At 49.0% G+C, this 26,510-nt stretch overlaps 6 protein-coding genes across 6 annotated transcripts; 3 read left to right on the plus strand and 3 right to left on the minus strand.

Moving 5' to 3' along the window:
• Nucleotides 1-1,036: 1,036 nt before the first annotated feature.
• On the minus strand, nucleotides 1,037-4,161 carry BO79DRAFT_207341 (SAM and PH domain-containing protein). Its single transcript, XM_025682155.1, has 2 exons — nucleotides 3,708-4,161; nucleotides 1,037-3,655 (listed from the first exon to the last, which is right to left on the minus strand). Exons 1-2 carry the CDS (start codon nucleotides 3,837-3,839, stop codon nucleotides 1,442-1,444), a joined length of 2,346 nt encoding a protein of 781 aa, XP_025543021.1. The 5' UTR covers nucleotides 3,840-4,161; the 3' UTR covers nucleotides 1,037-1,441.
• A 5,245-nt stretch (nucleotides 4,162-9,406) lies between these two features.
• Nucleotides 9,407-10,833, plus strand: BO79DRAFT_207342 (fungal specific transcription factor domain-containing protein). The gene is made up of 2 exons (XM_025682156.1): nucleotides 9,407-10,744; nucleotides 10,812-10,833. The coding sequence occupies exon 1, from the start codon at nucleotides 9,455-9,457 to the stop codon at nucleotides 10,646-10,648; it is 1,194 nt and encodes a 397-aa protein (XP_025543022.1). The 5' UTR covers nucleotides 9,407-9,454; the 3' UTR covers nucleotides 10,649-10,744; nucleotides 10,812-10,833.
• A 1,169-nt stretch (nucleotides 10,834-12,002) lies between these two features.
• BO79DRAFT_251484 (uncharacterized protein) lies at nucleotides 12,003-13,854 on the minus strand (the record flags this gene model as incomplete). Its single annotated transcript, XM_025685862.1, has 3 exons — nucleotides 12,003-12,239; nucleotides 13,244-13,579; nucleotides 13,648-13,854. The coding sequence occupies 3 exons, from the start codon at nucleotides 13,852-13,854 to the stop codon at nucleotides 12,003-12,005; spliced, it is 780 nt and encodes a 259-aa protein (XP_025543023.1).
• Nucleotides 13,855-16,529: 2,675 nt separating this feature from the next.
• On the plus strand, nucleotides 16,530-17,807 carry BO79DRAFT_207345 (uncharacterized protein). The gene has a single exon (XM_025682157.1). It carries the CDS (start codon nucleotides 16,729-16,731, stop codon nucleotides 17,356-17,358), a length of 630 nt encoding a protein of 209 aa, XP_025543024.1. The 5' UTR covers nucleotides 16,530-16,728; the 3' UTR covers nucleotides 17,359-17,807.
• Nucleotides 17,808-21,974: 4,167 nt separating this feature from the next.
• On the minus strand, nucleotides 21,975-23,303 carry BO79DRAFT_188809 (autophagy protein 5; the record flags this gene model as incomplete). Its single annotated transcript, XM_025680615.1, has 4 exons — nucleotides 23,145-23,303; nucleotides 22,941-23,088; nucleotides 22,458-22,893; nucleotides 21,975-22,390 (listed from the first exon to the last, which is right to left on the minus strand). The coding sequence occupies exons 2-4, from the start codon at nucleotides 23,058-23,060 to the stop codon at nucleotides 21,975-21,977; spliced, it is 972 nt and encodes a 323-aa protein (XP_025543025.1). The 5' UTR covers nucleotides 23,061-23,088; nucleotides 23,145-23,303.
• Nucleotides 23,304-25,230: 1,927 nt separating this feature from the next.
• Nucleotides 25,231-26,211, plus strand: BO79DRAFT_285170 (A4/G1 family peptidase; the record flags this gene model as incomplete). Its single annotated transcript, XM_025688328.1, has 1 exon — nucleotides 25,231-26,211. One exon carries the CDS (start codon nucleotides 25,231-25,233, stop codon nucleotides 26,209-26,211), a length of 981 nt encoding a protein of 326 aa, XP_025543026.1.
• Nucleotides 26,212-26,510: the final 299 nt, after the last annotated feature.

Raw genomic sequence — 26,510 nt, forward strand, 5'->3', positions numbered from 1 at the left:
CTAAGAGAGAGAGATATAAGCCAGACAGTCAATATGCTTTTTAAGCAGCATCAACACAAGTTATACTGGGCTGAATATTCTCCCAGACATGTCTGGTCCACACTAGGGTCATGGAAGATATTACCTATCCATGTTACATGGTACCTTGCTGCCCCGTGGCCACCGAAGTGATCATCAGCCAGGACAGAACAAAGAGAAACGAGGTGAGTAGTAGTAGTAACGACTAAACGGTACGGAGTTGGGAGACATGAGTCTACTACTACTGCAGGTCGCGACGAAGACAGGAATGGGCCCATGGGATCCCCCACTCCAGCCCCGTCCCCATCGCAACATTCATTCGATCAACGATGATAAGAAGCGGGGGAACTGCAGGTGGAGCAGATGTGATTGCCGTGCGTGTGCTCGCATCCATCCACTCCCCGCCGAGCGTTAGCCGCCCGGCGGATCCATCCATAGTATACTTCCGTGCTCCCGCGGCCAATAATGGGCTCCACCCATCCCTGACATTGTGATAACATCGAGGATTGGCACACCACCCCCCGTATGAGTGACTTTGCTGGCAAGTAATATGCAACCCCCCGCCTCATGCACTTTCACCGTGTGCTCAGACCAAAAGTTGCGACTTGCGATCCTTGGTGTGTACCTCCAGCGCGACATTGTATGGCAGAAGGAGAGCACCAGGAGAACTTGGACACGAAGAAGGGACAAAGATTACTTCGAAGAGATCTGATGGCCCAAATATGAACAACTAAGTGGATACAACTCATACCGGTTTGCTCTTACATGTGACATAATAAGGGATAAGGTTTTCATATTGTTAGGCGTAAAGCTGTTGGGTTTGTTGAGAAGTTGATAGGTAGACTTGGTTAAGCGCCGACCTTGCTGGGTGGCGTCCAGCACGAAGGTGTCACCCGAGGAAAGGCGGGTCGGCTCCATCCACTTCCGGTCGCTCAGTTCCAGTCTCAGCTGGTTTGTCTCGAGACTAACTCATAGAGGCTTTGGGAGAAAGGCTACATTGAAGGTAAAGATGTGTTTCACAGTTTAGAATCATATGTTTCTTGTTAGCTCTATTGAGCCTTGGTTGCAGTTTAAATACATAATCTGAAGGGCCAGCCTCCACAATAAGTTGAGTAATGTATAATCAGTATGGCAAGCCAGACGTGAGTCGACATCGGGGGCCATACACCCAATCTACCCGTGTTTTTTGTGCCACTGACAAATGAAATAGGGATTATTAGGTATTGGGAAGGGAGAGGCAGAGAGACAGAAGATTGGACACAGTCATGGATATAGTCGTAAAGTCGTTAAGAGTGATGAAAATGAGAACTTGAGAATGAAACCGGTAAATGCAAAACATGAAGCAAGTAAAAGGGTATCAAAGGATGCACTGTAGCAAATACAGTAACACCACAAGAATCTGCAGCTTGTTCGAATACATCGTTTAGATGAAATTTCCATTGTGGTTGATAGATGAACCGCTTTCGCGGCTTTTCCGCAGCGCTTTGGCAAGCATCAACTCTCTCATCCAGTCAATGCGCTCGTCCCGTGTCTTGACTGCAAAGTGATGAGCCTTGGGGCCGTTGGTAAACAAAAGCTTCTTGTCAAACGTGCTGTTTGTCGGTGATGGGATTAGAGAGAATGCGAAGGCGGCTCCTCCCTGAGTGGTGTCTTTGCGCTTCAGAACGGTTTTCTTGAAAGCCGCTGTCAGCTTTGAGTTGGATGGAAAGGACGAGCAAGCCACAGCATAATCATCCACATCGATATACTCAAGAGCCTTGGAGTCTCGGTGTGAGGTCTCTTCGTCGGGAAACATGGCTAATTGCGTGCCCCGCAAGGTGAAGTGGTGATCTTCCCAATCGTGGCGGAGAAACCGTGTCGTCTTCCGCTTTTTCATCCACCCACTGTGGGTGACGCTATTGTCACCGTTGGGAGCCTTGCAGTGTGCAGCCCGAGGGGTCCTTGCCATATCCTCGGGAGTCTCAATTGGTGGCAATGGCAACCGTTTCCCTAGGTAGGGCAGATCCTGACCATTTGAGACAAAGGCGTGTCTCCGCGAATTCTCGGGCCTAGTAGAGGCTGGTCGGAGAATTACATCCGGTACATGGTGCATGTCTCCCCCAAATCTCATATCCGGTGGAACGGATTGAGAAAAGTTCCGCGCAACAGGTCCAATGGGGATGGCAGTAATTGGGGCATCCATCTCAGACAAAGGCGTGCTTTGAGCATAGTGGGGGTCAATTCTGTAGAAGTCTGAAGGTGACACCCCCCTTTGCAAGGGCTCAAGAGATTTCTTTGAGTTTTGTCTACCAAACGGTTGCCTTCGTTGTAGGATCGAAGGGGTGATTGTGCGTTGAGCAGAGTAGTTGGGCGACAACATGGAACTAGTATCGGTGTTGAGGCTTGGGATGCGGAGCTTGGGGAGATGACGAAGATTCTCGGACAGGGTAGCATTCGCTCTTGCGGCTCCAGGCGAGCCAGCTCCAGGAGAGAGGTGATCTCCGGGGGGAGTGGCAGGATCGCAGGCTGGTTCCAGCTTACTGAGGCGCTGAAAGCTTAGAAATTGCCGTACGTTTTCCTGAGGATCACGGGGCTTCACGCCTTCGAGCTTGTCCTGGGATAGCTGCAATGCGGCAGCATGGTTATTACCCAGGGCATCTGAGGATGCAATAACAGATGGCGTTACTTCTGACTTGGGTGTCTTGACAAGATTCTGCGCGGTCGCAGGATTTCCCGGGTCACCAGTGATAAGAACCGAGCCGCCTAAGCCCTCAACCGGGAGGCCTTTGGCTAGACGTGCGAGCTTGGCCTGTTGCTTTTGCCATTTGCGGCAATTCTCGCCCTTAGAGCAAGTGTGAAGTCTTGGCAACAGCTGCTCTATGGCGACAATGGAGACCGAGTCTTCAGGAACAATATCTGTGCCCTTCTGCTGTTTTTGACGTCTGCGACGCCGATGTTGTGAAGACTTGGATCGGGACTTATCATCGTCCGTACTTGGGCTTGTGCAATCAACACCAACCTCAGCGGCAGTGGTCTGTGGGGTTGATGTGTCTTCCCTTGATGTGGGATCCAAAGTACACTGGGACTCGCACGCAACTGACGCCACCGAGGCCGCTCTGCCCCGGAGCTCCCGAATACAACCCAACAATCGGTGTCGCTTTCCAAATGACTTGATCTCCAGTTCTTTCAGATCTTCCGCTTGAAGTTCAAGAAGAATCGAGCCAGTGATGTCATTGACAAAGAGCTTTTCAACGACAGAGTCGTCAAAGTTTTGCTTTCGCAGCCATGTAACGACATCCTGGGGCGTCCAATTGGCGACCTCACTCTCCTTAGGCACAGGACGGGATGTTGTCTTCTCAGGCCGCTTCTGTTCCGTTGCGACGGCAGTGACCGGTACCGGGGTGTCTTTTCTCTCGGGCTCAAGCTTGGAGGCGGCTTGATAGAGCGGAGTTGTAGCAGTGGTAGAAATATCCTCCATGGTCAAATCGAAGCCAAAGGACGCCTCCGAATATTCAGAGGAAACACGGAAGAGGTGTGGTCCTACAGGACCCTTGACAGGATATTCATCGAGCTGGAAATGGAATGCCGTGAGGCCGGTTGTATCGGGGGTTTTCACATCATCTGGCGTCGAAGCAGTCGTCACACTCTCCGTTCCGAGCTTACATCTATTGTTAGCCATTGGGATAATATTCTCCGGACAGCGTACTCACAGACTGGCCGCTGAGATAACGGGAAACATCTGAATAATTCTCATAAGAGTCAGACTCAAAGTCTGTGTCGAGAATTTCGGTCGTGTCGGTATCAGATACCGTAGGATCGGATAGGATGGGGAAGTAGTTCATTGTGGCACAGGGCCCAGGCGGGGAAATAGACCGTCGAAAAACGAAGAAGTTGTTGTGCTTTGGACCAGCCAAACTAATAATCAATGGAAGTTCTTCGCTATGGCAAAATGGCCCTCGGAGTCTTCTGGTCAAGTGACTCGTCCCCTTAGGAGTGAGGCTGTTCGTTCCACTGTGGGCGGTGTGGGGACGACTGCGTGGAGGGAGATTAGATCGTTTAGAGGGTTTAGTAAAGGAGGTTGAGATAGAATATAGAATTGGCAGGGTTATCACCAGCCCTCACCAAAAACGGAAGGTTAGTTCAATGGGGTAAACTTGGAGATAGGGAAGCGCGGTCAGAGGAACAGGGTGGGCGAGGGCGTATAAGTATAAGCGAGTAACTTGAAATCCCTCGTCTGGCGGTATAAAAAAAGAACATGACACGGTCGAAGAGAAGGGAGGGAGGCATGCCGTGATTGCTGGAACGAGCGATGTGACGGGTTGAGCCTGCAGGTGCATTAGGCGGAGATGACTGAAAAACCGTCGAATAGATCCCAACCATCCCGTGGTGGCATCAAGTTTCAGGCCTCTGATTTGTCGCTGTCCTGCAAGCCGGGAATATGGCGGCGCTTGGAGAGAGTCTGTCCGACGCGGTCCCGAGCTCTGATTGGCCGACATTCTGATACTGATGATCCAGAGTTTATAACGAGCATCGCTCGAGAGGACATGGCGCCCAAGGAAAGATGGGCTTGCTGTTTGACTGGCTCGAAGGATGCCCACTACTGCTGTGACGACGGTGCAGTGGGGGTGATTGTAAATGGCTTTGGTCTATCTGTCACGCAGCACACTTAGTCGGTCTCCGTTCAGCTTGACTGCTACCGGCTTCACTTGACCCTAGGAAATTAAATTTAGCTACTCCGTACCCACTGAGCGACTGATAATTCTGCGAAAATAGTATAGGCGGTTGATGGTAGTTCCAAGAATAGCCACCCTAATGTCGCAGAAAGTCGGTGACATTGCCTTGGAAGCAGAGACGGGGTACTCGGTACTTGTCAGGAATAGAGCGTAGCCCACAGTTACCCCTCACCTGAAGATGTACTGTGACAGCCACGGTGACACCCGCCGAGGAAGCTGGGGTCCCCTTCATTCTAGTCCTCATCTCAATCCGTCCGGTGGTTGCTTGCTTACTTTGCCAATTTCGACGGCAGCTTCACTGTTTGACGGATTCCACCCGCGATCACAAAATGGAGAGCCCTTTGGCTATGTCGCTTGAACTATTTGTTAAGTTATTCTCTCCCGACACTTTATCGCAGTGGACTTGTAATCTTTCACCCCTAAAAGTCCCGATGATTTAATCAACATATGGTCTCAGTAGGCCCTAGCACTGGGCTAAGTGACAGAGTCCTCTTCATGGACCTTTCTTGCGTGTATACTTTACATTTCAAAGTGAGGCATGTCAAGCGATGAAGTTATGCTTGGGCCCTCGGTCGATGTGATAGTGTGCCTGCACCAGTGTGATCACTGCCTTGCAGCTCCAAGGAGATGGATGGGTCGCATGTAACAACCTCAGTTATGTCAGCAAGCTCAACCTCCTGCCTCTTCTTTACCTTCTTCACCCACATCTCAACATCCCCATTATCTTTCTTCCTCTTGCCATGCTTATCCCTCCATCTTTCATTGCCGTAAGTGCATGTGAGTCTTAAAATCATATCTCGTGTTCTGGTCAACAACTAATGGCAATCGGTTTTCACCATCAACTGACTTATCTAGTCAAGAAGAACACCATCGCGGATAGTATGTTAGAACTGAGGACGGAGAACACGGACAGTAGGAACTTACTCCTCAATACGATGTTTGCAACAGGAACAGGTCTGCTCTTCAAATTTGCTGCTAACATACCCTGTAGCAGCCATGCGAAGCGACTTGAGTGATGATGTTTAGAGGGATGTAGAAGAAAAGGTGTCTTACTGGGAGAATATACTCGATGAGTGTGGTAGAACCTTACAAGCTAGGAAGGTACAAAGCTGTCTACAAAGTTATTTTATCAGGTGACTGCGATGTCACAATTATGATGTGTAGCGATTGTTGCAGACACCTATCATCTCACCCCTATTAATGTACAACGGTGGTCCATTTCGTGGGGGAATCTCACGATAATCCCAACTGTGGCAGAGAGATAGGATCCTTGTCACCAAACAAGTAATAGAAATAATCGAATTTCGAGCAAACAGAAGCACTTCGAAATTTCTGTTGGTTGGTGAAGTCAACAGGCTTGACGTCAATGTAACTAGCTATATACACAACCTGTTTGATAATATACATTCTACTGGTCGTTCGTATACATGACCCTGGTCCTTTTTTCAGACCAGTTGTTACTCAACAGGTTCATAAACTACTAAGTTGTGCCATCTCGCACGTGTAGATCACCACATATGACATATAGTTGCACTACTATTAGCCTATCAATAAATACTCTTCAATATAAGGCGGCGAAACTACTAGTGGTGACGGTTGATATGTGGGGTCAAAGGTGTAAGGCTAGCCCGAGAGCCGCTGGCCGATCCGCTGCACGCTACACATGGCTTTGATGCTCACAGCGAATATATTTTCCGCAGATGAACCGATAGTTGTGCCTACTATACTTCTCCACTAGCACATACTGGTAGATAATCGGTATGTATCGATGGCCAATGCATTTTCCAGAGATGTACGGTACCATAGCCTTGGGACCAACAGCATCGCTGGAATCTGGCATCTACCGGACACCATGTTGAAATCCAACAACTACCCCTCTCATAATTACCATCTAACCCATGTCTCTAGGAACACAAAGTGGACTAAAACATATTTCCCATCACATGTGAGTTCTGATATGGCGCATCAGCGAGTATGCATGCGTTGAAAGTTGCGAGCGACAAGCAATTGGCGTGTTCATGATGTGTGTACATTGGATAGTGAACTAGATCCTCACCACTCACTGTATAGTAGATGTCTGCAAATAGAGCCAAGTCGGCGGTTACTGTTGTTAATTTTGGTTACCTTGCGCTTAATTTTGCGGGTCAGGGACCTGATGTTCCCGATATAGATCGGTGACAGATAGTGGGTAGTGTCTGCTTCATATCTGGTTCCTAGTCTCCCATGTGCAGACAATCAATCAGCAAGCTAGCAGAGAACTATTATTAGCAAAGCGCCGCACCTAGAGGCTAAAAACAGTTACGCTTCAGAAGTCAAAACCATGGACTGGGCGGCTATCTCTGTTTCAGCTGCTTCGATATGGCATCTATGATCTATTATCAGCGACACAGAGCGTTTAAGCATTATTCTAGGTGCGGATGGCGGCGGTTAAGGGTAACTAATCAAGGATACAGGCAAAAATAGTTAGCGCTGGAGGACAACAAATGAGAAATGAAGGAAAGCGTCTCGACTACCTTCAAAGTTGCACGGGCCACAGTGGTCGTCGGCACCTGGTTGGCAGAGAATACTCGAATTGTCCCCAGCGGGCCGCTTTAGCGCCCACCAACCAACCCACCGAAGCGCCGACTTGTGATGAAGTCCTCCAATGGCAGAGGAAGAGAAGAAGCTTGGCATGCACCTTCCACTGTTCATTCACATCCTAAGCTCCCTTAACGCCGTTTCATCAGTCGCCCACTGGCATACCAAACAGGAAAAATTCCAGTCTCAGACGAATCAGGGCCAATGATTGTCGACATTTTTGAAGCGCCGAGCAGGGATTACTGGTCAGAGTGTGGGCGAAATTAGAAACATGCTGGTTTTCATGGGGGTTTCGAAAACTGCCCAGAGACGACCAACCATAATGGGAGAGTCAGGAAAAAAAGAGGGATACTGAATCCGAAGAGAGGCAGCGAAAGATGGGTATGGAAGACACTTCCATGGTTTCAAGGTACGAGGAGACGATGGTTGGCCGGGGTAGGGCCTATCAGGGCGAGGCTAGCGGGACTGCAGGCACTAAGGGTCGGCCCTAGCCAGGGACCCCGGCTCCCTAGTAAGCAATTCTCGCTGCCAACTCGACGTGATCTTCCCCAAAGCACCCCTCAGGTCGACTGTCCCAAATTTAGCTCTTAGACGCCGGCCATTCGTCGCCTGCATCAGATCTTCCCCGCCTGCAGTTCGCATGTTGGTTCGGTGCTCATGCATCCCCAGTTAGCTCTACCGCCCTCGTCGTCAAAAAATAGAAGCAACCATAGCATGACACTTTATCGCGGAACTAGACCTGGAGTCATCATCTCGAAAGATATTAAGGCATCATGTCCGGCACCAGTTCGTTCGATTTCAATCCATCCAAACAACAACAATTCTCTTCAATCATCATCACCATTGCTCTACAAGACAAGAAACTTCCACCTTGACCTTCGCGAACTTTGATCTTCTTGCCTTTCGCCTGCCGCATACTAAAAGATCTTCCTTCCTCCCCGCCCCCGCCAAGCATCATTGAAGTCTCCGACAGGCACCATGTCAAGCGCAGTCGCATCTAGCTCGGGTTCGGGAAGATCGTGTGGGGTTGCCATTCCGCAGGGGTCTAATGACAGGATAGTCCGGCAGTACAAGCGTTCGCGTGAGGGTCTGTTACAGATATCATGCCATGTCTTGGTCGCGTTCAAGTCAGTCAACTGACCTACCAAACTTCAAACAGGATGCTTCACTTGTAGACTACGAAGGAAGAAGTGTGATGAGAATCACCCACGATGTAACTCGTGCACCAGTCTCGATATCACCTGTGACTATGATGAACCGCCGTGGTGGAGGAGCCTAGCAGCGCGGGACATACACAAAGAGCGGATCAAGAGGCAGATAAGGCACTCAAAGGTCATTGCGAGACAGAAGAACCTTCAAGGTTGGTAATGGCTGCGGAAGATCTATTGAACAGTGTTCCTCATACCTTGACAATAGCCTTCGTCAACCGCAACTTCTCAGGCCCGAAGAGAAAGCGTGCACGCTCCCGCTCCCTGTCCGTCGACACAAGCTCATCTGGCGAATACACACCATACCTGAATGTTCCTGCGCAACCCCAATTCGAATCGGCTATTGACGAGGGGCAGAATCCCTGGCAGCACCCTATACCGTCCACTTCATACAGTACCCTCATGGGTGGCCAACGGCTACCTGGACAACTACCACTACCAGAGATGTCAAATCCTTTGACGCAGCAGTTCTCGCTTCCAGGATCCACCCAGCACGTCTACCAGCAACTGCCTCTAGAATCACCACAGCAATGGCTGGGACAGCCGTTGCAGACCCCGACCTTTCCTGTACTACAGCCGTTCCCGGAGCCAGTCACACAGCCGTTCCCTCCGCTTGAGCCGCAGCTATTCCAGGAGTCTTCAACGCAACAATACCTTCAGCAGATTCCACAGGAACTACCACAGCAGGTCTCGGAACAATATCCAGGGCAGCAGTACCGACCCCTACTACCTGCCGCAAGCTCTGCCCAGCCTGGTAACCTCACTGAGAGCTCTGGTTCCCAGAAGATTACCGGATTGGAGAATACCCTTACGTCTCAGAAACCGCTATCCGAATATCTAGAGACGATAACCGTGAAAGCCGCCGAAAAGCCACTACTCCATCACTTCGTTGACAATGTTCTGAAGCTCATTTTCCCCATTCTAGACCTCCACCCGCAGATGGCTCCCAGGTCGCAAGAGATTCTGCAATCGCTCGAGACCAACAAACCCTTTTTCCACTGCAGCCTCAGCGTTTCCGCCCTCCACATCAAGACAGTAAAGGCCAGCACGAGCTTCCGCACGGAAGCGAAAATCATCGACGATATCATGCGACATCGCTACGCCTCGGTTTCGGACCTCTGTGACGCATTGAATGCCGACGAACATCAGAAGGTTTTGGACGCAACGCTCGCGACGATACTCTTCCACTGCGCTGTGGGCGAGCCCGAGGATTACCTGCCTGATATCCCATGGTTTGAGCACTTCAGACCAGTCGCAGACCTTGTGCACCAACTCGGCTTAATCGAACCGGCGCCCTTTACGCCCCTCCCCTTCAGCATGTCGCTCACTACGTGGATCGATATCCTTGGAGCCACCATGCTCGGCAGATCACCCCAATTCTCTCATGTCTATCGCGCCAAGCACTCAGGTGGAATCTCCTCGGGTATGAGGGATCTAATGGGATGCGACGACAGTGTGATGTACCTCATTGCGGAGATTGGGTGCCTTGAATCTCTCAAGTTAAACGGCCTTGATGAAGACGCGCTACAATTCCACATCTCGGCACTTACATCACAGCTTGACAACACCGATACCGAAGCAACGGCAAACCCATGCTCCCGGTATGGCATCATCTGTCCGGAGAAGCTGACAGCAAACATAACCGCTGTATTCCGCGCCGCCGCCCGAGTCTACCTCAGCACTCTCGCCCCGGGCTTCGAACGCAGCAATCCCAGCGTATCCACCCTCGTCCAAGGAGTTGTGGAAGCCCTCTGTTCCGTGCCGATGGGGCCCCACGGATACGACCGCTCACTCGTTTGGCCTCTACTAATGGCAGGGGTCTGCTCCACTCCTGACAGCGAATTCCGCAAGATCCTCGCCCGCCGAGCAAGCGAGCTAGATGATGGAGGTGAATACGGCAGCTTCGGCCGAATGTACCGCGTGCTGAAGGAGACCTGGAAGCTTGCAGACGACCCCACCACTTCTGTTTACGATGAGGCCAACTACATGTTGCCCTCGATGAATACGATGCTGGAGAGACTAGATAACGTGCCACCGCCCACGATAGGGACTATCGGTCGGCCCATTAAGAAGCAGGCTGTCCACTGGCGTAGCGTTATGTTCCGCCACGGTTGGCACTGGCTTCTTCTGTAAGCGTGTTCAACACATGCATGCAATCGGGCACGAAGAGGAAGACTGTAACAAACAGGAAGTTGGGGAGGAAACAAAAGAATTGTGATTACCAAACATGTATGTTGCACATCTTTCAGCCTATGAATTCTTCAACGGGTCTCCCTCGAAACTGACGCATATGCAGAGATGCTGCGGCAAGGCTGAGGGTGTTTCTGCAACTGCATGGCGCGAATGTGATAGGAGTTCAGGCGCAAGTGGCTAACGTCCGACTGTTGGACTCGTGGGAGGTGTTCTGCCCCCCTCATGTGATGCTCAATTTTTTTGAACATATCATTTGTTTACTGTGATTGTTATTTGGCGTGTTGGTTGGCTTTCTGCTTTTTTCACCTCCGTGGTTTTTGGACTTTTCGAATCTCTTCTTGCCCACGTCCCGCCGGCGCTGGTTATTTCCCCGCTTTGCCTGTTGGTGAGTGCTGCCCCTCACTAGCTGGCGCACGCTGCAGACAGCGCAACTTTCCATTTACCAACCCAACACTACTGACTGGATGGGTTTTGACTTTTCTTCTTTCCTTTTCTTTCAGTTCTTTTTTTTTTCTTTTCTTTTCTTTTTCTTTTGGTCAATTGAGCTTTTCCCGGTGTTTTCCTTTCCCTGGTACAATTCTTCTTTTCCTTATTGATTTTTCGCACATACGCTCTTCCTTCACTTCTTCTCGTCTGCGTATTCGGTCTTTTGTTCTGTGGCTTTTCATTCTCTCGTAACGTTATGCTTGACTTGCTCTCCTGCTGTGTGTAGTCTGTTTTAGGCCTCCTTGATGTTCATGGTTTCACGTCCTCACCTTACGTTGCTGTCGTCTTCCGTTCCGGTGGTTCAGTCTAGTTTAGTTCGAGCAATGCGAGTTCAGTTCTGTTTAATATCTTAGTGTCGCTTTCCAAATATTTAGAGGTGACTGTCATATAGGCAGAGTGCATTTCAGAATAAAAAGTTTAGTACATACCTCTCACCCGATTTAACAGTAGACTCACCTTAGCATGTTAGCACATTCATCCAGTGAATCTTTGTGTTGCCGGTGGTTCCATATGCCTATTACGACCTTGTCAGTTCGACCAACAAGCAATAACTCCGGTTTGAATTCGGGGTCCCCTTGACAAGGCCTCGCATGGCTATCTGAGCATAGTAACAAGGCCTTTTGGTGGCTCCCAAGCGCACATTTGGGATTAGTCATAAAGGACAGCATTCTAGATCGACAAGTGACGAAACCCGATGTCGCTGACGTCCACTGGCCGTTGTGGTTTGCGGAGTTCAACGTCCGGGACGTACTTTGCCAGAGCCAGGCTGATTAATGTGGATGGATTGCGATATCGAAACAAATGATTTTCAGTCCGTTGGTCGTATCGAAGTAAGACCGAAGATTGCCGTTGCGCAAGCCGATTTACGAAGGAGCTTTGACTGGATGTAATCGTCTTTGTAGGACTCGTTGTAAGGTGTCCAGGTGATCAAGTCCGTGGTGACTTGATGGGCTTGGACTTCATTATCCCCCTCATTTTGGCAAGCGTGCACGCCATCCCCGTAGATCCCAGTATTCCGTAGGCCCAGTTTTGACTCACAAAACGACTGTCGATAAATGGAAAGATCAGGAAGGTCGGTCCTGAAAAAGGGGGTCTGTTATGATGTACCACAGTGGGCGAGCATCGTTGCGCTTCATGATGCGACCATAGCATGTGCGTGGTTGAGTGTTATGGTGTGATCGAGACATTCGTGCGAACGATTATACTTAGTAAGGAAATAGGAAGTGCGGGTTAATGCATAGGATGAACGATACCCGAGGCATCTGTATTCCTTCCAAGAAAGTTGAAAGCAGAACCCAGTTATGACACCTTTTTTCCACCGAAACCCTGTATGGAGCTGACGCAGGCATGGATGTAGAGACGAACCGTATCTTCGAGCGGTGGCTCTATTCCCAGGAGACATGCCCAGAATTGGGCACACTGCGAGCTTTCGTGTACTTTGAAACATAGGCCAGCGATAGCAGTACGGGTTGACAAGAGGATAAGTGCTGTTAATGTCTCCAAGGTTTCACTGCCATCGCATGCCAACTTTGATCATCACGGAGCCTAGAGTGCAGAGTGTATACGGTCATGTTCGAACACGAGGGCGCCTTATGTGCCCACGTAGAAGACTGGCATAGCCATAGCCATGTGATATGCCCCACATTTCCTTACCATGTTCTTCCATGGCTCTATCTCCCATCATGGTAGAGTACTTTGGCTTCCTATAGACATCGATCCGGGGTGAGAGCCTAATAATGCAGAGGCAGTTCGGAGGGCCCGCACCAACTTCATTTCGGCTTTTCGCTCCAGTGTTATGGAGTGAGAGGCTTGGCCTCAGCTTGTTGGTAAACCTATAGTTAGACGAAGATGTGCAATAGCGCAGGGAAGCTCTTATATATCCATACTCTGACCGCGTACCGGACCGCGTTTGAGCTATCCAAACAGCTTCATTATAAAACAGCTGGGACCCGCGACGTTATTTGGCCATGATGAGACCATTTCATGTTGTTGAGACTGGAGATGAACTTGGAGTCTTTGGTTTCGCATTGAACAACATCTCTCACGCACAATCAACATAATGAGCGACGAATGGTACCCTCGCGTGGTTTGAATAGGAACGATAATGTTCGTCTGTGTTAACCAAAAAAGCACAAACGCAGCATACAACACATCCATATTTGTCCACGTTCCATCCAGATTGATATTTCCGAGGCCTTGTAAGAGGTCCGAGCTGGGGAAGTCGAATATCGGGGATGTAGACGTGAGCCGCCGCTCCGAGAGCGAGAGCGCGAGAGCGCGAGGATCCGTGATATGTCCGACGAAATTATCCTCATCTCCGAGGCCATCAACTTTCGACAACTGGATGCTAAACAAGCCGTCGAGCTGACGGAAACGAGACAATGTCTAAGGATCGAAGCCCAAAAGACATAGCCAGATACGCCAGGCAATAAACGCAATGCTTTGTCGTAAACCTGACGTTCTGCGGTGAGCATCTGGGCCAGGCTAGAACCGGCTAGGCAAGAAGGGGACGACGAGAATCGGAAAAGATACACAGGTGTCACCGTGAAACTATCCCAATTTCTCCCATCCATGCATCTCAGCTTCCTGAATACCCAAGGATGTTCGAAGCAGAACACCGATGTCCCATGAAGCTCCTCATGTCTCTGACAGCCTTTCATGCGGGATAAGAACTAGACATAAGAATGGGGTTTGATATGCTTCCTAATTGAAGGGCTGATTTGTAATTTTATCAATTGTAGTTCTGCCGTTCGCGAATGGATTTGGCTGCTGTTATGACTCCTTCGAGGTAGCGCAGGACCATGAATGGATATAGACTGTCTCCGCGGAGATGGCCTCAATAGGAGAAAGCGAGTGGATTGAAAGCTTTTGTTCCCAGTATGTTCCTTCCATGTAACTCTGGCCAGCAGTCCGTTGAGCAGGTAACGTTTAGCAGGACATGCTTAGAAAGGTTTGTCCACATTCCCCAAGCCCAGGTGTTGAATGACGGGTCTCGTATCAATGTCGCGGGTTCACATTTGCTCCATAACTCGAGGCATCAATGAGTGAAACCTGACAGTGTCAGGCAATATGTTGCAAACATATCATGATACTCATAGCGGTGTTCCCATGCGTGAATATTCAGTAAGATACCAACGGCATTCGGGTCCAGCAAAGACCATGAGAGAAGATGAATGTGTCCGGCGAATTCTCCACGCAGCCTAAGGCCTGCAGCACAATTTATTAACAGGCCAAGCTTCTGGAGCTGTCAATGTGTCACAAAATGGCTCCTCTCTTTGCATGTGGCCAACATGAAGCTAAGCCTGGGGGGTAGCAGCGGTTAGTAAGGGAGCCGTATCCTGTGTGGAATATTGCTTGCACGTCTCCAAGCGTAAAACTCGAGCCCGAGGACACCGTTGGAGTAGACCTGAAGCTTAAGGTGGCTTAGCTGGCTGTTGAACAGGACGCTCATGACCGTAGCTGAGAAGTCGGACGACCAACACCTGGAGTTCTCAACATCGGAGGCAGCTATAGCACAGATGAAAAGGGACATACCAAACGCAGTATCCGCATTATGTGTAATCTTCGTTGGTCCCACTCCCGCGCGAATCTTTCATGTCGGCTTTGTTCTGCTCCAACACGGCATGTCATCCTTTTATGTACAGCACTTCAGTCGGCCTCTGAGCTGCATACATTGTCATTTATACTCGCTGTCACCAATGACCCTAGATGAACCAGACACTGCACACCATACCCTGCCAGCTTCATATAATCAGGACCGACCGATAAAACGGCAACGCCAACGTAGATAGGTCTGGGTCCGGGGTTCCAGTAGCGGTTGCAGATTCGAAAGAAAGTGATGATCAAGTCACCGGTGGTTGCTGATTGCCAAATGATGTCCCGAAAATCCTTGAAAATATTTCGTTGCAAGGGCGACATACGGTCTCTGATATATGGCACAGTTTTATCAGCGAGACGTTGAAGGATTATGGCAAGCTAACCAGGTAAACACAAAATGAAAGATAAACTCAAAACTTACCATGTAAAATTGCATTTCTCTGATGAAGCTTAGTGAACTAATCAGCTATTGAAGCAATGATGGTCCGTGTTGGCGAGTAAAAGGCGAAGCAAATGAGGAACTGATGAGGTAGGTCAAGCTGCAGTGGCTTGTAACATAATGAAGACTCCCTACCGAGTGTTCTCCAGGTAATAGAAGGCTCCGCTCTTCGCAGAATAGCCGAAAAAACATGTACCCAGGCAAACAGTATGGAGCGTTCAACTGTTCGAGTCTCTGTGTCGAGCCAAATAGTCCAGTGCAAATCTAATGGAATGTATCTCACTAGTAACAACCAAGTCGCTGTCGTGTGCGCATTGATAGCTTACAACCAGTGTCGCCTGTCATGGCTACCCATACCCGCTGATATGTATGAAGCGAGGAACTGAGACAGGAGCCTCCCAAAGAAGCGGCGATCTTGAAGCACCAGGGTCTCTCGCGCTGGATTCGGGCTCCACGGTGTAGCAGGAAGCGTGTCGCCGACGCCTTGGACTAGACACTCGGTATCGCGCGCCTAGTGTTGACAAACCCAACGGCCAGAGAAGCCAAGGCTAAGGTATCTGGCCAGGATAGTGACTCACTCGAATGGGACATGTCAGGTTTGAGACAGGCTGGGCGAATACAGTTCAACGAGATAGTGAGCGATAACACTACCAAGCGAAATGACTGCGATGAGCTTTTGCTTGCACTCCAGAGAAGTCACCGACGATGGGATGTAGGGGGAATCAGGCGGCTTCCTGGTAGTTGCGAAGGAAATTTTCCTGTCTAGCCGGTCAGTCTATTTCTGGACTGATCTCATGGTGTCTCTTCCGCCGCATGTTGTCTCCCGCATCAGTTGTCTTCCGCAGCCGTCAATCGAAGTTAAGCGCCAGCACCAAGTTTAGAAACAGGAGTGGACAGCATCTGCACAGACGGACGAGGATCAAGCAAGTGATCCAGTTGTTCTTTTTTTACACCTTGCGTAGCAGGATCTAAACCGGTGGTCAATCTGCGCCGATTCCGTTGTTGCTGCTGCTGTTGCTATTTTGGAACCGGAGCTTGTCCCACTAACCCTTCAGAGACTAGTGCCGATGTCGCCTCCACTCGAAACCAAAAACGTATTGTAACGGTGAAATACAATGCGTTACGTATCGTACCAGTGTCATACGAAACCAACTATACCCGATACCCCGGTGGCTATACTTCTCGTCCAACACACTTGATCGTTCACTTTATTAACGATCCTGAAAATATCCACATTGTGGACCGAGAAAGATATAATCATCTATCTTTCCCTGCATCTAACCTCACTTTCCTCGCCCCCTATCCACAACCATCCAAACCTTCTCCATCTTTCCTCATTCTCTCCCTCACCACCCTTGATCACTTCATCCTTGCTGCAATTCAAACAGTCTTTGGGGTCTACTCTTTGAACTCACTCAAAGACATCTGATATTCTCAATACTTTGCCTTCCCTATTCACTTCGTCTAATACCGAACATAGAAACTGCTGGACAGTACCATGGCTCCTCGACCAATCCTCTACCCACTCAAGACCTCGAAGAGCGTGACCTTCCCATCACAACTTCAAGACAACGCCCCTCATCGATCTGATATGGATCAGCATGAGCCAGGAAGTGGGCCTTTAGTCCCCCCTCCACGCGCATATATGGAGTTTCTCAGGGCTCTACGCCCGGCTTACTCGGGCCCCGAAGGTATCAATGGAAGCTACACAAGATGGGTGAGGAGCAGGGCTCTACCATCACCTGTCTCGATGCCTCCCACTGCTAGAAGCGCAACCTTTCCTCCTGGAAGTGTACCCAAGTCTAGTCCTACTTCAATTCCCCCTACACCACGTGGGCCTCCGCGATCAGCAAGGGAGCCTATCTCTGCACGCCACCTCCGCGCTTCACCACAGTACCCGTACTCCCCAGCAACAACTGAATCCCCACAGAGTCCTTTCACTCTAAGAACACCCTTTTCACCAGCAGATTGGAGGGGAAGGTATATTGAGAGCTCAAGTGATTCGAATGGAAGAACCATTACCATACAACATATTGTTACACACACTGTCAATCTCAAGCGCGCGCCTTCACTTGAACCCCCACCAAGGGGCAAACGCAGAAGGACCAACGAATCCCAGGAGCGCTAAGAATACGCTACGACGACCATGACTTAGACGGATTTGATGTCTTTGCGCTTACGGAGTTTGGAGGATCGTATCCAATTTTGCTGGTGTATATTTCTCATTTATTGCACTGCTAAGTCTCTGTTATCCCAGCATATGGCTGTTCTTGCTACATCTTATTGTTACTCTGTTTATGTTTTGTTATTACTCGGTGGGAATCATCGCATATGGAGCTTGTTTTGGCATTGACATCTACTAGAGGGGTTAGCATCCACCTTACGGCGGTCTGGTACTGCCTGTGGCGGAAGGAATGGAGTTGGAGCATAGTGTGTAGTTCTGTTTGTGTTGGGAAAAAGAAAGGCCTCGTTTACAATTGAGTGGCTAGTACATGTTTAGGATATCCTTTGTCAATTATGTTTGGTTCAGCGGCATCTATTGTTCTCAGTTAGGCTTGCAATGTTACCCAATTAAACAGTTGAACACCTGAACTTTGTTATCACAATCATCCTAATCGCAATCCTTTTCAGAAATCTGGCCATGGCATAGCCTCAAAGGAATCGCAGGCAGTCTTAGCGAAATGCAGCTGATAGGACTTCATCCCGCTTTGACGCCAGGAAGGATTTTCACTAGATTCCTTTAACCCACGTGTCTCCCACATGGTCCCAGTAGATACTACTCGCGAGTAAATTTACCCACAAACATACCGTTGACTGGGTAAGCACCACACAGGTGGTGACGTCCTCGTTGGTCCCAAAGGATTCCCTAGCGCGGATGTGTTCTTGCTGAGCCTCACAGCCACCTTCATACCACCAGAGGATCCACCGGCAATGTCCAATCCAAGATCCAGAGGTATTCTCAGAGAAATTTCCATAGGTCAATGGCAGATAGGGCGATTTTCTTCTGATACACTACAGGATTCGACATGCCGGTTGGAATTCAGATCTAAACGGTAACCAGATAAGTGACGGTTGTTTTGGAACTGGTATTATACGGCATACTGATATACATGTATTACGGCGTATTACAAGCATCACCATCACCAATCCATCAACATCACCTGAAACTAGGTAAGGAAGACATCATAATTAAACCTTTCCATCTACTTTACCGGTGAAATAGAATCATGACTATATTAAATACTGCATTTAGGTTCTCATTGGCTCGTATATTTGGAAATTATCATGTCGCAGAGCCTAGAGATTTGGTGAAACAGACATCCCGCACCGATTTGTGATCTATGACAAACGACGACATTCTCATCCAAAGAGAACTCGCATGCGAATGTTGAACAAAACCCTGTGGAGATGATTTATGAATTTGATTCTAAAATAAGATACTCCTATGCTCTGGTGACTATGGACCTCAAACCTAGCTACTAGTTTGGTGGACAACATGTGCCTTCATAGGCTCTCTAAATCAACCGTTCGCATAGAGCTGCATGGAATTTAGTGCGATAACACTCTTCAACCTTGTTGCGTGGGTCTATGGAAGATCCATGGTTGCATTTTGATTTGCTTGATACTTTTCTTAATCCCTGCGTACGCCTTCGGCGCACTGGGTAGTAAGACCTACTTCATGCATGTCGGAACGGGATGATGTTGTTTTTTAGGACAGGCTTCGGAGATTGCGATGCACGGCAGTCACCATTTCACGCAATCAACATGCGTTTTCTCGAATGTGACTATAGGACCCGCTCAATGGGTGCTTAAAAAAGTAACAGTCTTTGAGAATGCATATCTCGTTAAAACACTCTCCGCCTATCAAGTTCCGTTAATTCGCTTTGGATCCATAGCCTTATTCAAAAGGGTGGTTAAGAGTCTGGGCAGTTCATGGTCTTCTGGGCTACCAAACCTCGAGCTCCTGCGCTACCGTGGTGGGCATCCAATGCCTAAATTCGTTAACCACCAATAAAGTGCCGCGATACGGGCTTCTCCCCCAGTTTGGGCTTAGCCTAAATCCCTGATCCCGTTCACATCCAGGGATCGGCTTGATTGGTGCACAGACACTGTCACTGCGGGGAAATCAGACTGGCGGGACATGGATCATGCATACAACATCCTGACATTAAGCGCTTGTTGGCTGCTGTCAACAGACTATTCACTCTTAGCTTGCAGCCACGATATCACCCGCGGCAAAAGGTGCTATTTTTGGCACCCATCTTGTGCTCCCATTCTGATGGCGGTCTTTCCGCATGTGCCAATCCCCTTTCTGAGGTTCTACCTGCGATATGCCTGCGCTTTCCCATGCGTGTTTCCATATCCTCACCTTAACGAATCATATCACTCAGCACGTGTGATATTCTATTTATGGCCTCTAAGCGCCCTCCTGACCCACATATGCAAGATTTCGCACCTTACCCCCTCCCCATTACCTGGAGAGGACCTTTCTTCGCCCCCGAAGCTCTTCTCTGCTACTAAGCCTTACTAGCCGCCGGATCACATCACAGGCCCTGAAGAATCCATTTTTAGAACACATTCAGAATGCTACCCCCGCCCATTTCGATGCAAGAGGGTTCATCTATCCCCATCCTGTCTAATTTTTCTATCTTTAGTCTCAGAGGCCAGGGCAAGCTCACCTAACCGCCCAGTAATCATACCTAATGGCTTCCATGCTCCACCTTCCTTCGTGGAGGGCAGGATCGGACCATATCCATGTTCAACAAATAGTTAGTACCTCTATCAGGCAAACTTCGAGCCAGTTGCCTCCGGCATAGAGCCGCTGCTCTATATTTGTCTACGTCCCAGGTTTTAGTCCCAAACACTAGCTTCTCTCTCTTGAGATCTTTCTGGCGCGATTCTCTGGCCCTATTAGATAGACATCTCCGTCCCCACATGGGAGGAGGTCCCCTGCAGCACATGGGTTTTTCTGGTTGGCGGGGAGTTATTTTTGGAATCATTCCAATCTCAACTTCACCTCTACTCGAGCTTTCCTGCAGTCGTTGGTTATGCCATATTTATGCCCGATGCTGTTAGATTTATAGATAGATGGGTTGAGATACTCTTCAACTACAAACATACCAAAGGAGAAACTGACAGAACATGAATTGGGTGACTGGGAGCAATGTGATAGAAGATAGCTATTTCGCATCTACTTTGACCAAATTCGGGCTGTAAATCCTTCCAAAATACTTAGCGTTCACGTCGTTAGGCTGCGGTGAAAATCAGACAAGGATCACAAAGTCTGCTGAGTGGGCGGGCGTTGCGCTCTAAACCTTCCCGCTTGTTTGAGGGGCAGCACTAACATTCCACAGCAACCCCCCATCAAATTTCCATTGACCAGTTAAACCACAGAAACCAGAAATGATTTACTATTCTTATCCTACTATTCTCTAGCTACTAGTCAGTCACATATAGAATCTTTAACCTCGAGCATTAGAGCCTATCTTCTCCCTTCCCTTATTGGACCATCCAAAGCACTAGCATGAAGCCAACATACTAACTTTTCTCATTCTACCACCATCATTCCCCTCTTCCCACCCAGCATCACAATTAATCTCATCCACTACCTTACTTCTCCCCCAATCATCAACAACTTTGTCCTATCCGAACCGCGCTTGCGTTCTACCCTAAGCCCCTACCTGCATTTCCCATTGATGCAAATCACCATCACCACCAACTGCACGCTACCCTCCTACCACCCCAAGTTTCTAATCTCGTTTCCCACTTCCCTTCCTGCGCCACGATAATAATAGAACTGGATGAAGCAATTCATACCTCCACTTTCTGCCTTCTATCCAGTCATACCTCTTGCGCTTGCGACATCACCCCTGCTTGCTATGTCTATTTCAGGATCTAGATATGATCTTCTACCCTGACGATCTGTATTTCTGTACCATACCGGTATGTTACTGACCGTACGGGTCTTACTTTACACTCATTACGCCTTTACATACAGCCGTTGCATGCTTTCCACTTACCTATCCTGGGGTCTTCGATCTCCATCTTGCATCTAGATAGTCCCTTGAGTTTCACATATTTCTAAATTAAGATCTTAGTTTGATAGACACTTTTAGTAAGTTCTTCTTTCTTTGATACTATTTCCGAGTAGGCGCGGTTGTGCTGCATGGAGTATGTGTTTCTATACTTGGTACTGTTCCTCTTCCTATTACTTATCGTTATACTAGTTGTTGTGGAGTTGTGAGGCGACTAGGACCTGGATAGTGATGACTCGATAGTGATGTGAGATGGTGGACACTTTCCGTCTACATCACTGATAATCTTCTCCCAGTAACGTGCCGGTTTAGCAATGGACGGAGTGGGCTCACTTCCACATGCTTACAGAGACACCTCACATGAAATACTAACACTATTCCTCTGTCAATTCTGATAAGTACTGTTAGAGTCATGACATTGCCTAGCGAGAATTTTATACCCACTTATCTATCATCAACAACCACTAACTTGTCATTCATTGCAGAAGATAAGACGATCGTGTACAAATGCCTTCTTGGTTAGTGTAATCATCGCAACTAAAATCTACCATTTACCTTGGGGTATAAGAAGGAGAAACATAAGGTACGATGCGCAATTATACTAATATAATAAAGGACTGGTAATATCAGATGATATCAACGCTATCTATTAACATCATGGCCAGGCCATTCATGCTGAATCACTCTTTGCCAATGAGATGATTATATATCACCCCATCATTCTGATCACGATGTAAAGCCACCCGTCGCCATACCCTGAGCACCTCACCACTTCGTCTAACGGGGCCCCCATTGGCACCGCGGCACCATGCAGTACTGGTTTTGCCAAGACAGGTGTCCTCCGACTTGGAAAAAGATGCGGTAGAAGCGAGTGCAGTGCTGACCCTATGGTCTGTGGCTGAGGCCCTCTGGATGTAGTTAGAATGGATTGGCTCGCCATGACACTGGCGCTGGATCCGGAGATTGGTTGGATTGTTGGTGGAATAGGTGACTGAACTACTTTGAGAGACGGCGAGTCAGAGTCTGGGGGGAGGGGGAGAAAGAACCGGACGGGAATGTTGCGGAACGGTTGTGATTGTGGTGGTAGGAGGATGTTAGATATACGCTGGAAGTTGGGCAGGTCCACTGGATGTATGTTTAGCACTTTGATCTCGCTGTCATGTTCATGTAAGCGACAACTGGATTAACGTACCATCTCTGACCGACTCCCAAAGCCCCGCCGAATCCTCCCTGGAAAGGGTCATGATTCCTTTAGCGGTACCATTCCTCAGGAAATCTGCTTCTTTGACACTATTAATGAAGGCATCATGCATGACTATCCCTTCCGCATCAAGTCGGACGAGTTCTTCATCTGGCCAGTCGCTAAAATGCACGACTAGACGCCATGGTAACGGGTCCTCATCCGATGTGGATGCCAAGTCAGCATCAGCACCTCCTTTAGAGGCAGGGTCTGCTCCCGCATAAAGGTCATAAAGGAGGCCAACTGGGTAGTGCCATTTCAACGGGACGCCCTCGAAGGAGAACCAGCCTTCGTGCGGGCGGGAGCCGGGATCAATGAGGGAGGGGGCGAAGAAAGCCCTTAGCCTTGGGAGAAGCGATGGTAGGTATGATATGCGGGGACAGGAGATCTGAGTGAGTTAGCTCTAGGTTCATCAGATACTAAAAGAGGACGGACTAGGTATGGATCTGTTTGGTCAAATGTACGGCTCTCTGATGGAGCCAAGGTGATTTGTAAGGGTAGCTTTCCGGCCCAGACGGCTTTCTGGATGCTGCCCAGAGTGGCTTTCGAATCCATTTTCAGGAAGATTGCGCTGCATTACAGGCTGAAATATCGCGTCAGCATAAGTTGTTAGACATAGCAGCGAGTTATGATACTCACAAGAAGGGATATGGCTCGATGGTTGCCGTAGAGCGATCGTCGCTACGGGTCGCCGGTTGATTGCCCCGCAGGCTTAAATCATGATTCACCCACGGCGAGTCATAAATACAGCCAATACTTTTGTATGATGTGACAATATATAGGCTGTCAAGATGGCGAGATGTGGACCCGATGAATAAGTAAAGGGAAAGATGATCATGGGGTCGTTCATTCATCCTCTGCGATGGGCCTCCCAATCGGTCCAATCCACACGTGACTTTATTCCTCAGGCAGAAAGGTATTGCAGCCTGATCACGCGTTGCGCTTCTTTCATCAACTTACACTCTTCAACTCCCCCAGACAGCCTCTAGGCTGGTTACATCTTCTTGTTCAACCACGCGGCTTTACCACGTATGGCCTTTGAAAACTCAGATATAACTACCAAGCTATTGCTTAATATCGTTAACGACCATTGACTGAACCCGGAGGAATGTGTCTCCGATCAGTTCCAAGTCGGACTGCTCCATAACGGAGCGATCGTCAAACTCAAATGTGATGGCGCCGTCAAACCATTGGGGTGACAGAGTGAGACACCGAGCTCTCATGCGCGTCCCACCATGGAGACTGCATCTGTGGTAAAACTCCAGAAATTACTATCAACAAGGTGAAGATCTAGTCCCGAAGAACTTTACGGAAGTGAAGCCAGGAAGGCCCTCAAGACTGCGGAATTGGCCAATACGACAGCTTGATGGCGATTGGTTGTACTTTAGATGTTCTTGTCGGTACACCAGTCATGTGTGGGCAGATCTTCGTGTAAGTGGTATCTGATGCCACGAACCGTCATAATCCGTACAGCTCAGGCATTTCGAAACAAGCCGTTGCTGCCAATGATGGGAGTATAAGCATCTGTGACATTAGCATGATCCTACCAGGAATGCCAGAACAGTTGGTACATGCTTAATCGAGGAGCTTCGAGCTGCTTGTAGTGAGACTGTCAACGACTCGATCTACGAAAAGAAGTAATCACCCAGATTAATCACAGAATACCTTTGCAGATTAGATCTCTATGCGCCGATGGCTTGATTCTTCGAGCAGGTATACCTCACTATGGATTGGGCCTCGTTTGGCGACCCTGAGACTGCCATCTCCATCAGGTCAAGGCCTTGACGGTGCCTGTGCCTGCAAGACAGTAGATCGATATCCCCTTCAGCAGTGTGCCCAATCTACCTGTGATTCTATATTGGAGATACCATGCTATTTTCAAGCACTTTCCTCATATTTATGTAAGCGGACTCAAGAATGCCGAACTAAATGGAGCCAATCACGCAAAGGGTCCACTTAGAAGGCATCAGAATAACCTCAGACACAGGTTACATGACTATCTAATCATAAGGGACTTAGCTAAATCCTGGTCAACACTATTGAGGTAAACCCCAAACAAATGATCTTGCCATTCATATGATCTATGCACGTTCAGGAGTAGAAGAAGATCTAGACTGCTAAGCCATTGCCCCTGAAGCCTGCAATTACTGATTGATCTGCCTGCTTGCGTGCAATCGGACCAACCACTCCAAATCCCATGAGTACTGATCATGGCCTGATGCAGAATAGATTATCCGCTATATAGGGCAGATGGAAGAATCTAAAGCCAAACTGTTACCCCTGATTCACAATTCACCCCTTCTGGTATCTACCCCGACGAGATGTCTCCACCGAATGGTGATTAAACAATAGCCAAGAACCCCTTGGAGCTTTAATCTGTTAAGCTATTGCCCTACAAAGCTAGCAGTGGCCCGTTCGCACATCACTGCCGAATGCGCTTGCAACCTCCACCCTGAAACACTGATGCTCATATATAACAAACGTCAATCTCCGCTGACTCCACCAGTCGCGGCACCATGTTTCAAGTTTGATCCACTAACAGCTATCGATGGCCCAACGGTACAGTCAACCATGATGCAGTTGACTATAAATCCTCAGCATCTCCCTACATCTCTTTCCGTCATATCAGCCCAGAGCCGGTATCTGTATAGCTAGTCTTACTATCACCCGAGCAGTGCTCAGTTCATTCTTTTACATACATTTCTTTTGTCTCACCACCATCAATATGAAGTTCACCTCTACTCTGGCTCTGACAGCCCTCCTGGCTGCTCCCGCCCTGGCCGGTCCCCACGGTCACGTCCGTCACCAATTTGAGTCCAACCAAAACTTCCCCGGCGCCGGGAACCAGGGCTTCAATGCCCCTGGACAAGGCCAAGGTCAAGGCCAGGCTGCCCCCCAGCCAAGCATCCAGCCCAGCAACAACGGCTACCAAACCCAAGCCGCTCCACAAGCGCAGTTCACCCCTCAACCCAGCGTCGCCAGCCAGGTCGCTCCCGCCGTGACCTCCGCCGTCAGCACCAACCACAAGAGCAGCTCCACCTCGTCGGACAACTACGAAGTCAACGAGAACTGGGCCGGTGCTGTCCAGGAAACTAGCGGCAGCGCTACCTTCTCCTACGTGGCCGCCACCTTCACCCTCCCCAGCGTGACCCCCACCGCGGCTTCTTCCTCCTCGGATGACCAGGCCGTGTCCTTCTGGGTCGGCATTGACGGTGCCACGGGCCAGAACCAGATCTGGCAGGCCGGTGTCGACATCTACGTCCAGAACGGCGAGACCACCTTCCTCGGCTGGTCGGAGTGGTACCCTGCTGACACTGTCGGTCTTGACATGGAGTTCAGCATCGGTGATGTGATTGTTGTCTCGGTCGAGTCGACCTCCAGCAGCGAGGGTACTGCCCTGATTGAGAACTTGACCACCGGCAAGAACGTTACTTCCACTGCTTCGGCCCCGGATAGCTCCTCGACTCTGGTCGGTCAGACTGCTGAGTGGATCGTCGAGGACTTGGCTATCGATGGTGATGGTCTGACCTTCATTAACTTCGGTGAGGCTACTTTCACTGGCTGTGTTGCTAAGGCTGGTGGAAAGACGATCGGTCTTGATGGCTCGTCTTTGATGGCTGTGGAGGATAGCACTAGTGATCATGTCCAGGCTGTGCCTAGTGTTGTTAGTGACTCTGAGTTGAAGGTCACTTACCAGAGCTCTTAAGGTGGAAGTGGTGAGACATTGTTCTTTCTTCTTCTTCTTCTTCTGATTTTGTGTATATACACGTTTTGTATTGGGGATGTTAAGTGTCAACCTGGGGTTGATAAGTGAGATAGTCAGATGGCAGGAAATTATACTTGACTATCGATACTAGCCTTTGGTATCGCATATACGTGTATATTAAATATCAATCACACCCATATTCATACCACATTAAGCCTCATAAGGCGTATATACATCCCAGAACTAACTCCAGCCCAAGCAAAAACCAAGTTAACCATTCCTCCAGATAAAACTCAATG

The sequence above is a fragment of the Aspergillus costaricaensis genome, assembly GCF_003184835.1.
Source record: "Aspergillus costaricaensis CBS 115574 unplaced genomic scaffold BO79scaffold_5, whole genome shotgun sequence".
NCBI lineage: Eukaryota > Fungi > Ascomycota > Eurotiomycetes > Eurotiales > Aspergillaceae > Aspergillus > Aspergillus costaricensis.

What these genes read in the sequence shown, in the direction of transcription:
- BO79DRAFT_207341 (XM_025682155.1), bottom strand. Translation starts at nt 3,839, where the DNA reads ATGAACTACTTCCCCATCCTATCCGATCCTACGGTATCTGATACCGAC. An exon ending in GTTATCTCAGCGGCCAGTCT is followed by an intron (nt 3,656 to 3,707) that starts GTGAGTACGCTG and finishes AATAGATGTAAG; the next exon opens with CTCGGAACGGAGAGTGTGAC.
- BO79DRAFT_207342 (XM_025682156.1), top strand. Translation starts at nt 9,455, where the DNA reads ATGGCTCCCAGGTCGCAAGAGATTCTGCAATCGCTCGAGACCAACAAA.
- BO79DRAFT_207345 (XM_025682157.1), top strand. Translation starts at nt 16,729, where the DNA reads ATGGCTCCTCGACCAATCCTCTACCCACTCAAGACCTCGAAGAGCGTG.